Below are 17,603 nucleotides of genomic sequence, written 5' to 3' on the forward strand. Positions count from 1 at the left end.
GAGAATACATGAAAATAAAAGGATTTAACTCACTCTCTGCATGCACGGTGCGGCGGTTATTTCCGTACAAGTCACTGGATTCCCAGAGTTGTATCTCCCTCTACCGGTGACTTTTTGTGCACTTACCACACGTGACAAGCCCAAAATTAATTTGGTCAATGTCACAGAGTGGTTACTGTTGGCTGTTTGAACAGGAAGAACATGGCAACAAAAGATAAGTTTAAAAGTAAAGTTACAAGCTTGGAAGTGGAAGCTTTAAAGTGTCATTTTAGGTAACAAAAAACGATTTTAGCCTTTTTTTTGGTCAAGGGGATGGGCGAAAGGGAGTGCAGGATGAAGGAAACAAACCCATGGGTATTTAAATAGCTGGTAAACTAACAGGGATTGCAGGGTTGCTTTCTTCTTATTTTTATTCTCCTTTACACGGCAGCTGTTTAATGTACCTTCAAAGCTGGGTGATAGCTTTCTCGGAGCTGGGTGCAAAATACACCCAGTGTGAGCCATTTCAGGTCATCACTCTTCAAATTTTTTCCTACTTCATCATAGTGTGAAAACCCCCCTCTTCTATTTCTCGCTGTCTGTCCACCAGAACTCATTCATGATTAATTATCACATCTTCAAAACTTTAAGGGATGGGAGCAGACAACTTACAGCAGCTTATCAGCGCCAATAATAGCAGCTGGGCTGGGAATTAACAACCTTAACAAGAGATCAAAGCAGCACGAGTTGCAGAGAGCCACTCGAGCAGGACACGGGTACCTTCTCCGTTCAGAAGAACGTGTGTCATGCGCACCCGGTGCCAGAACTGCAGAGAAGCTGCTGGGTCACAGACCCAGGTTGGCTCACGGAGACGAAGCTCTCCCGCAGGCTCCGGAGGGGAAGGTTCAGCCGTGCCGTAAGCTAGGACTTGAACTCAAGCCTCCAGAGTTAACACAAAGCTAATCCATTAAGCTTCTTAGTTTCTACCACCTCATTAATAATATATCCTCCAAAGCTAAAGGAAAACACAATATAGGGATAGGGAAAAAAAAAAAAAAGAAAAAAAAAAGAGAGACTGATTGCATTTAAGAATTTAAATCATTTTATTGCTTTACCTGCCATTAGGACGATCTATAACAAAAGGAATATAATATAATATATTAGCACATACAGTAAATCAGACTTATATAGTCAGGTAACAATACAAAAATGGTCCTCTGGTTGACTATAGCTTTCTAGGGCAATAGACTTCATAAATTCGCTAAAGGTGGACTAGCAAAAAATTACTTCTAAAGCCCTGAATGTTAGCTAAGGCAAAACTATGCCAATTGTGGTTTCAAACATATTTAAATTGCACACAAAGGTAAAGCTATAACTGTGATTAATATTTAACTCAGACTTAGCTGATTTATCTTAAAATCTTGTTGGTAAAACTACAAAAGGGAGTAAACAGCAAGCTAAAAAGATGCAGTAGTGAAACTTGATTAGAAAGCCTTATATAAAAAAATGTGCATTTTTTTGTGGAGCTCTAACTAGTTTACATAGTTTTTGGTGCTTTAAAGTAACACAAAGAACACATATGAAGAAAAAACCTGGATAGTCAAAACCTAAGAAAACAGTTTTACCAAAAAAAAAAAGTAGCATTTGCTTACTTCTTAAGGACTCTGGCAGAAATCCTCTACTCAACATCTTCTGAATAGAGAACTCAAACCACAAGCGCTTAAACCCCATTATCGGGATTTCAGGTTCAGAAATACCCCGAAACCTTTTGTAAAGGCTTGATACCCTCAGTATTATTTTGCATCAATTAGCAGACTCCTTCAGATTATCTACACGCCTGGGAGAAAGGGTGTTGAATTTGAATCCGTCTCACCTCAGAAGGGAAATAAAATGAGGGCTCCATCGTTAGAAGTAGTTGCACAACAAATGCAAAACTGCTTGCTGTCACTCCCAAATACAAACCTACGCTACTTTATATAAATTACAGTTTAAAGGAAACCTTAAAAATTGCCTACCATTATTGAACCGTGGAATTCAGTAAAAACTTTTGGGAAGTATTGGTGCGCACGGAATAATGGAACACAAAGCTGGTAAATACTGAAATACATTTAAGACTCCGCAACATATTGAACTTGGAAAAAAGAGCAAGTATGAAATATGCGTCATGTAAATTCCATAAGCAAGGAAAGAGAATGCACCTTTTGTATTTAAACTAGCTTTATAATTAAGCTTTTTAAAAATTATGAATTGACCCATTTAAAAACTTAAAATAACTGAGTGTTGCAGGAAAGTCAAAACATTCACTTTTTCTGCCTCACGTTCTCCACCAAGAATAATGGCATCTATATAGACCAGCAATCCCGCCACCTGCAACTGATGCTGGCCATAAATACTCAATGTTTATTTTCCCTGGTAAAAAAAGGGTCACCTGAACTCATGATCGTTTTTTTAAAAAGTCAACTGAGGAGTACAAAGCAAGCAAGAGTCACAGGGAAAAATAAAATGTTTGCTTCCAATTTCTACACCAATCTAAGTACTTGAACATTACTAACAGCCAGACAGCTGCACCATTCTTACACCAATCTATGTACTAGAGACCAAAGTTAGGCATTTCATGTAACATTTGGTTCTTGCCACTTTGAACAGAAAGTTTTAAATGGCATATCTATCGCTGACGAAAGAACAAGAAAAAAGTCAGTTGCGGCAAGTCAGCAAATTAAGTAACAATTGCAGTAGTTCACCAGAACTATTAACCTTGAAAGCTTTGATTTACACTTGACAAAAACGTAACTAAGCAATCTCAAACCAGCAGACACAGGAACAATTATACTGTTAAATTCCAACTGTGGCTTTCTTAGCAGCTGATGCCTCACGATTGAACCCAGGATTACAGTACCCAGAAAATTAAAAAAAAAAAAAAAAAAAGAAAACCCCAAGCCCTCCCCCAAGAAGCTCAATTACAAGGGCAGTTCTCATTTGAAAAGAAATACAGCAGATTATGACCACAGCCTTAAAATCTGTCCAACAATTTGAGAAAGACCTTTAAAAAAAAAAAATCCCCCCTTCCCCCTCTCTACTGTCACCTCCTTACTCTATGGCAACTAGCACGGTGCCAGGAGATCTCTCCCTCCCTGAAGCAAGGCTGCATTTGCCCGAGTTGGACACTGCTGCACAGAGAGAAGCCATAACAGCAAACATCTCCATAGAACTTTTTCTATTAATTTACTGGGACAGAGAGCACAGAACTAATATGCTCTAAATTAAAAATAGTGCCATGATAAGCAATTTTTTTTCTTTTTTTTTTTTTTAAACAGACAGGAAGCTGCAAATGCCAGTGGCAATGTGGCTCTGCACAAGGGTAATAAAGCAGTCTGCATTCGTGAAGCATGTTTTGGATAGGGAGGAAGGTTTCAGACAGAGAGCGATACAAAACTGTTGTACTGCTGGATGTTTCTCTTGAGAATATCCGAGCACGGACCCAGGACACGTTCAAATCGGGGTCGATCGAGCTTTACACATTTCAACAGGCCACGAGCGACAACTGTGGCAGCGCGGGGACGGTTCATCAACAGAGCTATTTCACCTAGGGCAACAGGAAAGTGCAAACGGTGTTAAAAATCAACGTGCAAAAGAGCTGAAGAAATTACCCTGTTGCATTTCAAACTGCTGCAGGAATGGAACAGAAGGTAAATTAGGTTTTAACACTGATCAGAACAAGTACCTATGTAGTTACATTAGGTGGTTTTTGTTTTTTTTTTTTTAAACTGCCTTCCCAGTTGCTTCTACTTTTTTTTTTTATTAAAATTCTGTCTGCATTCAAGTCTCTGAAGAAGGCCTAAAGAAGTTTCAACATTGGTTTTATTTCAGAAAAGGTCATGTTTCAATTAACCATGTAATATTCCAAGTCAACAAGTAGTTGTTTTTCTCACATGTAAGGTACGCTCCTGTTCAATTCTGGTATTTCTAGGAAACTCAGGACAAGGCCTTGGTATTGAAGACATTAATGCACAAGACAGAAGCCTCTGATGCGTAGCCAGCCAGAATCAAAAGTCTGACTTTGCCATGGGGCTGCAGAAGATGAGTATCTTCAAGTCCCATTGAATTCCCATTTCATGAGTTATGCACAAACGTGCCAAAAGCGTTGTGTCAAATACCTGTTACAACTGCTAAACACCACATTTGGAAATGAAGTTTTCAACAAGCCCCTGTTTCCACTGGTGACAACAGCTACCCATAACATTCTAGTAACAAGCGAATAAAACCACAGCATCAACTTTTGGGTTTGTTTGTTTTTAAGCAGCTCAGCTCGTTACCTCTATGTTCAGGACTGAGGAAAGAACTCAGTGCTCCTCAGAGAATAAATCCGCCTGCATTATCAGAAGGGATGTTCAAAAGAAACGAGAAAAACTTTTCCTCTGTGCCCAATTAAAACTCTTGAACTCACTACCCTCCAAAACACAGGCTTGCAAACGAATAAGTAGGTTCTCGGGGAGAGTTAAACCCCTGGGGGACAGGTCTGTGGCACCTGAACACAATGGCAGAGATAACATTTAGTTAAAGAGTGGGAAACTCACAAGTACACATCAAGGGAAATAAACATTAGAAGAGACTGAAATGACATACATAGAACAAATATCTAGTACTACATACTGAGCTAGGCAGACCTTTGGTCAGCTCCAGTACTATTAGTGCACTCTGGAGCACATCCCACTTCAGGCCTTGCAACAGAGTATTTGTTGATTACATCATCCACAAAGCTGAAAAACTGAACGGACAACCAGAAGGCTTAAGCAAGAGGACTGCTTGGAAAGAGTAATAAGGAGAGAGGACCTACCATAAACATGAGAAAAAAGTTGGGTTTGGGGATTTGGTTTGGTTTGGTTGGTGGTTTTTTTTTTTTAGTTTTGGTTTGGGATTTTGGTTTTTTTTTTGTTGTTGGATTTTTTTTTGAGAGAGAAATACTTAATGTTTAAATAGTAGGCTCTGAACAGGTTACTTGCTTTGTTTCAGAACTGCAAGCCACTTTTCTTCTGAAAACAAAATAAGGACGTCAGGAATATCTTGTTATATACTGTTACATTACACTCCAAGAATGCTCTGTGAGTACACATAACCAGTTCTTATCAGTGACCCAAAATAAATCAACGTGCACTAGACGAGTGATTTGTTCCATGTGAAGATTATTTCAAATTCTTCACAAGTGAGTATTTATAATAGATCTTGGCCTTTTTCTTTGCCAGCACACTTAAGCTTGAAAAAAGCCAAAGCAGCTAAAAGTTACATGTTATTTAAGTAAAGTAAGAACACCTTCAACAACAGGAGAAGAGACCCTGATCTGCACTTGGGAGACTACATGCCAAGTATCACACTGTTTCGGCGTCCCCAGTACAAGATGGGACAAAGCAGAGCAAGTCCAGCAGTGCCACCCAGACAGTTACGGGACTGCAGCACAGGATGTACAGAGAGGTGCTGGAAGAGCTGGGTTAGTCTGACCTGGAGAAAAAGAAGGCTTCAGAGGGATCCTTATTGCTGTCTGCAGCTACATAATGAGCTATTATAAAGACCAAACTAGACTAATCTCTGGATAGTGAAAGGCAGAGAGAACACAAGTTGCAGAACAGGAAATTCTTGTCGGGCGTAAAGAAAAAAATTCTTCACAACAAGGCAGGTTCAACAGTGAAAGAAATTGTCCAGAGAGGTTGTGGGATCTCAGTCCCTGGAGCCACAAGAGACTGGACACAGCCCTGAGAAATATGATGCAATTTCAAAGTCAGCTCTATTCAGGTTAGGGAGGTCAGATCAAATCACCACCAGGCCCTGCACACCCGAATTCCAAGTGACTCTGATAGTCACCTGACATTGAGTGAAACCACAAGAGCGAGCCAAAACAGTAACTAAACAAATCCATCCCATCACTATCATCCACATAGCACAGGTAAAATGGTGACAGTGGTGTATGTAATCATAGTTGTCACTACACAACTCACCAAAATAATCAGAAGGTGCCAGTCTGCCCACTTCAACAAATTCTTCGTTTTCTGATCGGCGTTGTAACACTGCAGCTGTGCCCTTTAATAAATCACAATTAAACAATTGGAATTTCCAGCATCACTAGAAACATTGAATTCCACACAGAACCAGCTGCTTTGCAGAAATAACTGTTACGATGCCTCAGTCAAGAACCACTTCCCCGTCCTTGCATAATTCACCAGACTGCTCTATAAAAACAGTTGGTCCTCCCTCCTCTCTAAGTATAAACTGGCTTGGGTATTTACATATCCACAGCACTGATTTCTTTCTGGTTTTCCTCATAACAGTAAGAATGACTAGCAAAAAAAAAAACAAAACACCCCAACCCCAGAAAAAAAACAGAAGACAATGATACCACTAGCAAGACATTACTAGCTATCTAGAACAGGTCTCTACTCTTCTGAAAAAGAGAAACTGGTTTCAGCCAGAAACTTGTTACTTTTTTCCTGTAAAAAAAATTATTTACAAATAGCTTTGCTGTTTTTAAAAATAGCAAAACTGAATACAAGCTCGTGCACGTCCAGCAAGACTATATTTCTTTAGGAATTCTATACAAGTACGTTCTTACATTTAGTTTTTCTCCAAGTGTTTATTTAGGGGCAGAATAAGCCACTTTAAAAAAAAAAAAAAAAAAAAAAAGAAGTAAAGTTCTGATTTTCACCTTACTTACCTCCAAGATAATGAAGAACTCATCTCCTGGCTCTCCTTGGACCACAATCTTTTGCCCATCCTCAAACTGTACTGGTTCCAATGCATCAGCTACAGTGAGACGCTCCCACTTGTCCAGTGACTCTATAGAGTTAATAGTTCATTAACAGAGTATCTTTTTCAAGGCACAAATGATACTTTTTGCTCTGTCTTTATACCGAGTCAATCGATTTCTGGCTACATTTGTGCATCAGGTATCAAGACTCGAATTAGAATTATCTTGGAACCATGCAGAAAAGCAGTATAGGCTTTGCAGTGAGTTTTAACGGATTACCACAATAGCCTGTAATCATAATAATGCTGGATAACAGCTTTACTACAATATGGCAATTTATTCCACTCCAGAACAAAAATTTTCTCACTTACCCAATATAGATACTTTACTAAGGAATTCCTCATACATCTTTCTCTTTCTCAAAGTACTCCCCTACAAAAAAAAAAAAAAGAAAAACACAAGCACACTAAGTTTTCTTTCTACCTCACGTTTCACATGAGGCTTCAAATAAAACTCTAGACCAAAATAAGTTTAACCAGACATACTGCATTCTGTCTCACAGACCCCAAACCCACACAATTGTTTTCAAATTTCATTATTTCAGTAATATTTCAGAGTGCAGCAACCTCCATAAAGTACTTAGCACTTATTACAGCCTTACTGTACAGTCTAATCATTCTTACCGTATAACCTTATCAAAATTCACAACACCTGCCTGTTAGTTACAACTGCTGTTCTCATGCACTACTTAAAAATAGCAAGTTAAATAGAGAGCAAAATCAAAACATCTGACAAGTTAACCAGTAGGTATTACATTTTTTGTCCAGTTAATTACTGCGTTGGTATAGTTTTGTTCACTCATGCAAGACTCCCCCTTCCCCCATGTCTCAAAAACCTATGCCGAGCGATCAGCTTTCTGATTACAAGAGAGATAACAGGATTGTCAGTAAGCAACTCCAGCAAAGGACAGGCACAGAGAAAAGGTCAAATGACCAGTATAAGTTGAGTGAAGGTCAAATGACCAGTATAAGTTGAGTGAATAGTAAAACCAAAAGCATAATTCCAGGTTAGCACACAGCTACTTGAGTCAATGGCAGAAGCCACATATCAGCTAGAAATATACTTGCCATCAGGATCCTCCTATAGCTATCTCTATCAATGCCCCACAACTTCACATTCGTCTTCGCTTTGACAGTTGCGGCACGAGGAGTTCCATATATAAGGGCAAGTTCTCCAAAGCTTCCACCCTCACCAACGCTGGTTGCCCACTCGTTGTTGACATAAACCTGAAAGGCAGTGCATGGTGATAAGCCAAGGCCCATGGTGTCTTGTGAGCTGATCGGAGACAACATGGAAGCTCCCATCACCCCTTATTTCCTTAATAGTAAAGGGAAATTCGCACATCTGTACAGTCCAGGTTGACTATTTCAGGGTTTCATCAACACTTCACAGAAAACCCCAGTCCCAGCCACAATTTTTACTGTCTTCAGAGGGACTCGCTTCTATATCACGTGCACAGAGACTACACATGTAGACTCCCGAGACTCTTTGACAGGAAATAAAATCTCAGTGAAGTCTCTGTCAGAGAAAGCTACGGGTTAATTGGACCGGAAAATAAAGTCTGGTCATTTTTAAAGCCTGTCCCACACCTCATCTAGACTCCAACCCTGCACTTGTAAAGCATTAGTATTGTGTTGGTGTCCGAATCATTCATTTTGAAACTCAACACAACTCAGCAGTCTACAGCCAGACCGAGCCATTAAGGAGCAAAGAGGGTCCAAAGCAAAATAAGTTCCTACAAGTAAGAACTTATGAGAAAAGCTGCCGAAGGAAGGGCCTGTGGAAGAGGCCTACAAATATCAGACTATTCTCCAGCTAGGGATGAACATATCATTAGTAAACTACCAATAATGCTTACATCCATTTCTCCTTGATCAACAACATAGAAGTTATCACCTTCATCACCTAAAGAAGAAAAAAACAAGTTGAATACACGCTAAGAAGAGAATAAAGCTATGCAAGCATTCGTGTTCCACAGAACTAGCATCTCTGCCAACTCCGATGTTTGGAATCTAATAAGGTTGGCAGACACAAATTTTTCACAGCTTACAGGGTGAAATTTCACATTTTGCCGATTTCGCACTCCTCTGAGTCCTGTGAAAGAGGACATCTACTGGTATGCGGGAGATCAGCAGCATTTCCAGGATTACTGGGAAGGCGTATGGGATCCATAAACTGACATAATGTGTTCTACACAGCCATCAAACAACAATCTTAACAATGGATAACATAAGCAACGAAATCCTGTCTTCCTACAATTGCTCCACTCCTCACTTTGGCAAGAGCTGTGCTTCAGATAACATAGCAAGAAACGGTCACTGCATCCAGACAATGTTTGGTTGTTTTGTGGTTAGTTTGTTTTGTTTGTGTTTGGTTTTGTTTGGGGTTTTTTTGGTTCTTTTTTTCAAAAAAAAAAAAAAACCCAAACACTAACAAGAGCTCTACGCCAGAGTCTGCTCACCATCTCCAACTTATTCACCAGTGTAAACATTGTCACTTGCCTTGCTGTATGACAGTCTCTCCTGCAATGTAAGTGACGGGGAACATTGCATCAAAGATGTCACTGCAGAAAAGGACACCAAAATTAGACAACCGCTTGGACAACTGCCATGCATGCATTGATACATCTGTTCCACCAACCGCTCAATATTTTTCCCACAACCTCTGTATGGTTACACTGACTGTTATAAAAAGGCTGGGCAGCTTTGTGCATTATGAGACATTTAATTCTTTGGAAGTCTGCACTTTAAGAAACTTTAAGACTACAAAGATTTATTCCTACCTTCTTTCGTTATCATCAAGATGGGCAAACAGCACATTCTTCTCAATAGCTTTTGCCAAAGCAGCCATAGTCTTATAATCTTTTGGAATAACCTACAATATCATCAGAAGAAGTAACATTAATTTTTTTAAGAAAAATCTCTGCATTTCCCTGGGTAAATAAATTATTCAATTGCTACAAAACACTGGCTGATTTTTTCCAGTTTCTTTCAGGCGCTATAGATCTAAAAGCAAATACAGTCCATGTTTACAACCAGTTTATGCAGAAGATAAATAAAATCTTGTATTATTTGATGCAATTATAAAACCACCATTCCATGCTAAGTTTATAAGTTTTTCTGCAAGTACAACTATCTGTTCAACCTGCGTTTTCCTATGAATGGCAGCAAGCCTGCTCTGCCATTAGGCTAAACATAATGTTGTTGCAGCTGTTGAATAACTGGAAGCACTTTGTTTATACGTAATATAAATATATATGCACTTCTGAATATATATTACTTCAAAAAGAACAGGTCTAAGTTATGCATAAATGGTTTAATTGCACGACAGTTTATTCTAACCTCCAGCTGAACAGCTAGACACACAGGTCTGCTTTTTACAGTTATCACAAGACTTAACAGGCTACAGGAGCTTCGTGTTATTTAATACACTGGATAGAAGGTGGTCTGAGATAAACTCTTGTAGATGCAATTCTTAGCAACATTTAAAAGTTAGAGCACCTTTCTAACATAAGATGCAGCATCCTCTTCTGTATAGACTTCTGCACTGATGGCCCCGCGCCTTCTTCGACCCTTAACCACAGGGTTCATCGGAGGAGGAGGAGAGATTTCATCCTCCCGTGAGTCTGAGCGGGAACCAGACTTCTGTTGATTCAACAACTGTTTTGTTTCCTCCTAAACAGGAAGGAAGACATGTTTGTGTCACAAAATCCAGTGAAGCCAAAAAGCCATTACATATTATATTACAATTTAGTCTGCCAATGCAAGGGTGCTTCCTGTGTACTATTACTCCCACATGAAGGCAAACAGGAGACTAGAGCAACCAAGATCAAAGGCCTTTCAAAATAGATGGTAGATATGCCTTTCATTCATACCATTCATATCACAATGGTGTTTATTTTACTAAGTTACACTAATAGTTTAATAAATTAAGAAGTATAAACAAGTTGATTCTACTTTCCGGTAGTGTATTCAACAGGCGATGAAGAAATGCTGCAAACGATAAATGCGTTTTCTCAGACGTAAACGCAGCAGTTCCTTCCCTCTGCTGCGAGGTGTTAAGCCTTTTTTGATTTGAAAGACAGAAGAGCAATTCCTCAGAAATCCATGTTACATGAGAAGCTTTTGAAACAAGGTCAAGTCATGGACCAACTCGATACTCAATAACCAACAGTTATTTTAGGAGAAAGAAATATGAACACTGCTTACAAAAGAGCTGAAGGAAGGATGCTAGAGGCCAAACAGTAGGTTTTTTCCCCCGCAAACCGCAGATCTGTCAACTCTGCACAACGTTATGCATTTTCCTTATTTCCCTCAGTTACCTGTTGTGCTGTGTTGCAGCGATATTGCAGACGACTAGTTAGACTTCATTTTATTGTAAGTACACTAATTTGACACACAGAAATTTGATTCTTCTACGTGCCAGAAGATTTACCTTTATCAACTAAAATCAGATTAAAAACAAAAAAGCCAACCTTGGAGCCAAAGCATTTGCATCATAACGGATCAAATGACTTTCTCCCAGTGCTAAGGAAACCAGGTTTTGGGACATGCCTTAAAAGAACAAGGACTCATCTGTTCTCAGTGAGCTCCCTGAACTTTTAAAAGCTGGGTTTGTCCCTGTGTCCTTGATCAAACCGTCCCCTGCCCAGCTGGGTAGCTTGCTGCTTGGCTGCCACACTCCCCTCCGGAGGTACACAGAGGCTATGTATAACAACAACACTTTGAGGAAAGGGACAGCAGATAACCATTACAGTGAGTTTACATTTTACACCTCTCAGATAGCCAAAGAGCAAACACTGATCCGTCGAATTACATTTCACTTCCTGCCTTTTGTCCGCCGATAAAATAGTGCTACATTTCAGAACGATGGAGGCAAAACATATTTAAAACTTTGTTTCTGTCTTCTGATTGTAGAGAAACAAGTCTCAACTGAGACGTTATTGAAAACACCTTGAGCAGTAGTAAGTGTTCGGTTTAAACTGCCTCTACAAAAAGTGGGCAATGCCACCAACCGCAGAAACATGCTGTCCATTCATATACAGAATGCTTAACCCATTAAAAAAACTGGACAGTTGAAATAAGTGAACACCAGCTGCTGTATTTTTTTCCAGTATCACATAAAATATATATATATATTGAGGGATAGAAGCACTTCAGCAGCATTTAGCAAGGGAGCTGCATATCAAAATGCTGTTCAACAAGAGACTCACCAAGGTAACAGCCCACTCAAGGAAACTGCACTCCTAGAAATACAACTGGTAACTTCTGCCTGATCTGAGATTTAACATTACTATATTAAAAACAAGTACATTAAGGTAGGGCATAGACATAGAAGCAAGGTACAGTTGGGTCAGATAAAACATTGACTTAAAATATACCAGCTATTCTAAACAGTCTAGATACACACTCATCAAGAGGAAGATTACCTCCAAATGAGACAAATCTCCATATATTCACATCACAAGACAACACTCTGCCATGCAGTTAGCGACATGCTAAAATCTCACTATGTTCATAGCAGTAGCTCTTCATGTATTCATCTTTTTAAAATACATCTTATATCCCTTCTGGTACTATACCACATATATTACACCACCGGATAAGTGATAAATTACTCAAAGCCCTGAAAGAAGAGTAGCAGTTGTGATTCTCAGTTACCTTAGAATCTAGCCAGTGTTTATGAGTGAAAAAAATGTATTTGTTCAGATGTAGAAGCTCCTCAAATTAAACACATAATGGACAAAGGCATTCATTTTGCTCCTGTACCCATCAGTATAAGCAATACCTGGATTTTAAAAAGGTTTAATAATAAAGTTACCCTATTTATTACATCAAAGCTTTGATCCTGGTCTTCCAGCTGATGGAGCTGTTCAAGGAGTTTTCAGTGTCAGTGACCACTAATTGTAAATTTTATTTTTCATGACAAGTAAGAAATAATTATTAATTCCATTTAAATTGTTACAAGTAAGAAACATTAAAGTAATGAGTCTATCAGCTACTGAAGATGACCTTCACAATTTCAGAATTGTGTTTTACACTGGATAGTCTGGCATCTGGTAATTGTCATTACAGCAGAAACAATCTCAACTTCTTCTGGTTAATTTATACTTAATTTATAACAGCTCTCCACATATTAAAAAAAAAAAAACACCACTCAGAAGCTACAAAAAAAGCAGTGTTAAAAGCTCTGCCATAAATTCACAACTGCAGAGTATATCCTTCTTAACTACCATGTTTTGCAAATAAACACTTAGGAAATAGGAAAATATTCAGGTAAGTATCTGTGGAGGTAGGGCAGCTGGTGGGGAACAGGTACAGTAACTAGATGTCAACTGCACTTCATAATTCCAGCTTTCTATAAAGCCTAACAGGCACATATGCACTATACACAATATTTCAAACATGCACTTATTCTAGCGGACAGCCACGTCCAATATCCAAGATTCACCTGGCAGGATGTAATAATGATCTCTCCATTAAGTTTCCACAGCTCAAACTACATTACACAGCCAAGCACAGCGCTGGATAGCTATTAGCTTCTAGGTGCATTGGTGTTACCAGACATGTTTGCACAGCAAAGAGAACAGAGGCCTTCCTCCACCACAAACAGTAAAATAAAAACATTTATACAATCAATCTGTAGTAATTGGATTCATGTAACAGCTTTAGTAACTCAGAAGAGGACATCTGAATTCCTACAGTAGCTACAACATTCTCAGAGGCAGTAATTTTAATGTATCTGAACATAAATTCAAAAGCGTGTTTAAATGTCTTCAATGTATTTTAATAATGACAGTGAATCAGCTCTGTGTGTGCACGCTGCGGAAGAAATGACCAGTCAGGATAACCAGAGAGAAAATAGTAACCTTGCTTCAGTTTTAAATGGTGTTCCTTCAAAATTCAGTCTTAAAAAAAAAAAATCCCACTGTACCACAACCTCAATTTCATCCAGTCTAACATATGAACAGATTTAGAAAGTACATTGAAAAGTTGCTCTGCTTTGTTAAAGATGTAACAGACATTACTTCTGGAAGGCAAAACAGGTTCCATTTAAAACATTTTTGCTCCACTAGAGCTAAGTACCAGGTTAGAGCTGGTTAATATTAGTACTTAGCATTTGTGCTTTCCAGACACGGATGTCAGAGGAGTTTGCTAACATGGAACAGGATGTTCGCTGCCCTGTTATCTGATAGCATTAAGGTACCGCATTACCTGGTTAAACTAAGACCAATCCATTAGACTGAATGGTGAAATCACTAAAAGAAAGCTGTAGCAATTTTTAAATTTAAGGTGTCTGGAAGAAGAATGCTACGGTTTCACTTTTAGCTACAGCTGCGCTAGTGGGCATGTATAACCCATGCCAACACAACTCATAAAAGACCCTGACCAAAACTGTGAGAGTAATTTAAGGGGAAAAAACATTACCTAAACAGTTTTATTTTCAGCTTCCTTGTAGGTTGACCGAGTACATAGACAGCCTATTTGCACCAGAATAAATCATCAAGTTATTCAACTCCAGAATACATGTGATTAAGTTCAGAGCTAGACTTGTCTTGCTAAAAACAAATTAAGATTCCTTTGATCCTAAATACTGTATATCAACCAGAAGTTCACTACACAAAAGCATCCAAACATTCCTGTTTTATATCTGTACACATGTATTGGTTTACAATTTATTCTAAAGTGCAGTAATGCAGTTTACTTTGTAAAGTTTTGCATATCAACACTTGTGGTGATATTTTAGAAATTATCTATCAGTATTTAGAAACTCAAGAATCCAAGATGGGGAAGGAGGCACAGTAACAGGGAGGGGCAAGAGTGTTAAGAACCTGAATACTACGTGGTTTGCTGCTGGTATTCTCTTTGAAAGAGAATGTACTCAAGATGCAACCACACAAAAGAAAGTCAGATATATTACAGAGTTCTCATTCATTTAATAACCAAACAGTTCTTCAAACACATTGTGAGTATAGGAGGTTAGCTTGCAGCATTTGGTCATTTTCTAGTATCTTGAACACTTCCATTAAAACATAATTTCCACTATACACACTTATCTCTACTGTTAATTTCTTTCTTCTTTATATCAGCAATTTCTTTCTTCTTTATATCAGCAATCCCATATACAATAAGCACTGAAAGCAGCACCTGCAAATGACTGTGCACAAGGTCATATCTACATTATTTACTGTATTCTGAATAGAGTCATGTCTAACCTTTCTGCGTTAGCCTTTAAAACTTCACATTTTCATAGCAGCTTCTTTTGCTATCTGCTTAGATATCAATATATAAAATGAACAGTTCAAAAGAATGTGAAGTCACTTTCAAATATGAGCACCAAGATGACAAAATGCTTTCCATTCCCAAGATCCCAGAATGCTTCCAACAACAACAACAAAAACCACCATAGAGACCTTGAGGACAATCGCAAGAAAGAGGAACAACAAAGCAAAACACCAACACCAAACTCCCAAGAGAAGGCAGAAATAGGCTTGCTCTCCTAAAGAACTGGAACGCAAATACTGCCATCTGACTTCAGCTAGCCATGGTGACTACCACTGGCCTACTACTTCTGTGCTGTACCCGAATTATTGTAAACGATTTGTCTTGATGTAAGAAACCAAATGCTTATCACGAGTGTCTAACCAAGGTCAAACGCCACAGTTATCATCTAACTACAGACACGATCGTGTATGCTATCTATTAGTTTCTATGAGTAAGCATTAGATGAGGATTATATCTGCAGCCCAACTGAGTAAGTCTCCTTGTCAGCTTATGTTCTGCCCTACATGCTTTGTTATGACAGAGGTGCCTTTACACCGTGATCAACTGGTATAAACTACTGGAAAATAGGATCTGTTTTCCAAAAGCGTCAGTTCCAATTTCAAACAACCAATACGAACACTGGTCAAATCTGAAGCTCAACCTCTAAATCACAAAGAGACGATGTAAATTTAGGTTGTTCCACTCTCCTTCCCTCCCGCTATGTATTTTTACCTTCTCCAATCTTTCAAAGTATTCTCTGAGGAATCCCATGGGTCTTTCAGGTCTCACTGTGCATAATTGTACAATGCAATCCTTCAGAAGTTGCTGGATGTTGTGTTTTTGGACGTAAAGTTCGCATTCCCGAAGACTACGCTCCTCCTCACTGCTGCTGCTGCTAGAAGCTGCCATTGCTGAAGATAAGAGAAAGAGAAGGTTAAATAACTAGTGGAAATGCAGATGCTGCTGCCTGATATAGTCAGGCATGTTACACCGCCTAAAAGAAACTTATGCTGCATTATCATCTTACTGATATCACAGCATAAAACCACCTTTATCTGTAAGACTAGTAACTAAGCTAAACTGTGAAAGAAAAAGCCATGAACTCATTTAGCACCTGCAAAGAAATATAAAAACGTGGGTGCTCTATATCCACAGGCACAAAAGTAAAAGCATTTGATTGAGCTGGGAAAGCTTCAACAACTCAAGCCCTGTGAGCACTCAAAGTCAGGGAAGGTTCCACCTACACTTTCTGCTGATTAAACCTAGTATTTCATAGGGTCGGAGGCTCACTTCACAGAGCTGTATGGTCTGCATGGGGTCATGTGTGTGATGACCAGGAAATAGCTGGGTGGAAACTGTGAATCTGAGAGGCAAGTATAAAAAGTATTAGGAAGTGAAAACTTGTTAAGGTTGAAGCCAAAGCCAGTTTGCCAAATGCCAAGGCAGAGACCACTAACAGAAATTATGGAATTATGGGTATTACTCCTGAAAAGCTACTCTCCAGTTTAAACTGGTCCCCACTTTGTAACTATCTCCATGGATACACTGCAATACCAAAAATATTTCTTCAACTGTAAATAATCAAGACATCTTTAATAACATCTGCAATGATGCCAGGTTTTCAAGAGACTTTGAAAGCATTACAGCTGACATTATAATTTAAAAAAATGTTCTTAAGCAGGCTTTTTCCCCTTTCAGGTTATAGAACCGTTCTTATATATATATATTTTACATATATATATAAACATTTCATAACTTTTTTTTCCCATAAAGCAATTAACACCAAGACAGCTAAAGAAATAGAAAATAATTTCTCAGGGTATTTATGACAAAATATAAAGAAAGTTACCTGGTACAGGGATGGTGGCAACAGCTTATGAATATGCAGTAAGATATGTTGATCCCAGGATCAGCTTTAGAATGGGAAAAAATAGATTCAGACAAAATAACTTTGAGAGATGAGAAGTCACTGAAAGCCAAGCGGTGCAGTCATATTATGAATTTTATCCTACTCAGGCATCAGACTGAGAAACATAGGCCACACAGGCAACATAACACTGTGCCCCTCTGAATTATGCTACTGGAGATCACAGGAGGACTAGAGTTAATATGAAATTGCTAACACTTCAAACATGTTTCTTTCTTGTCACAGTTAATCCCCGTATAAGTATGAACAGACAGATGCATTATGTATTGCATAAACACCAAGTATGGACTTCACGTAGACTGAAAAAGTGCCTTAAAGTTCTCCAGTTACTTCTTTTGTTTTGACAACTCGCACAGTGAAGGTCAGTCCTAATTAACAGCCCCAGAGAAATTCGGTGGCTCCATGACAGCCCACAAATTACAATCTATGGAAAAAGCATCACGCTGCTGACAGACAGCAGACACGGGCCACGGCTGCTCATCAGAAGAGTAAGACCAGTGCAGAAAATACCAAAGAAATAATGAGAACTCCAGCATTTTTACAAGGTCTTTTTTTCTGCACGTTGCAAACCCGAAGCCTTCCGGAGCCCCCTAAGGCAGGGCTGCACCCAGGCCGCCGCCAACCGCCCGGGCCCGGCCTG

The 17,603-nt window shown here is 38.9% G+C and overlaps 1 protein-coding gene across 1 annotated transcript; it reads right to left on the reverse strand.

Moving 5' to 3' along the window:
* Positions 1–1,058: 1,058 nt before the first annotated feature.
* PRKAR1A (protein kinase, cAMP-dependent, regulatory, type I, alpha) lies at positions 1,059–15,947 on the reverse strand. Its single transcript, XM_009894767.1, has 10 exons — positions 15,769–15,947; positions 10,273–10,446; positions 9,555–9,646; positions 9,274–9,335; positions 8,631–8,677; positions 7,840–7,998; positions 7,084–7,144; positions 6,680–6,801; positions 5,967–6,048; positions 1,059–3,562 (listed from the first exon to the last, which is right to left on the reverse strand). Exons 1-10 carry the CDS (start codon positions 15,943–15,945, stop codon positions 3,390–3,392), a joined length of 1,149 nt encoding a protein of 382 aa, XP_009893069.1. The 5' UTR covers positions 15,946–15,947; the 3' UTR covers positions 1,059–3,389.
* Between the last annotated feature and the right edge of the window lie 1,656 nt (positions 15,948–17,603).

This window comes from Charadrius vociferus, unplaced genomic scaffold (genome assembly GCF_000708025.1).
Source record: "Charadrius vociferus isolate BGI_N301 unplaced genomic scaffold, ASM70802v2 scaffold321, whole genome shotgun sequence".
NCBI lineage: Eukaryota > Metazoa > Chordata > Aves > Charadriiformes > Charadriidae > Charadrius > Charadrius vociferus.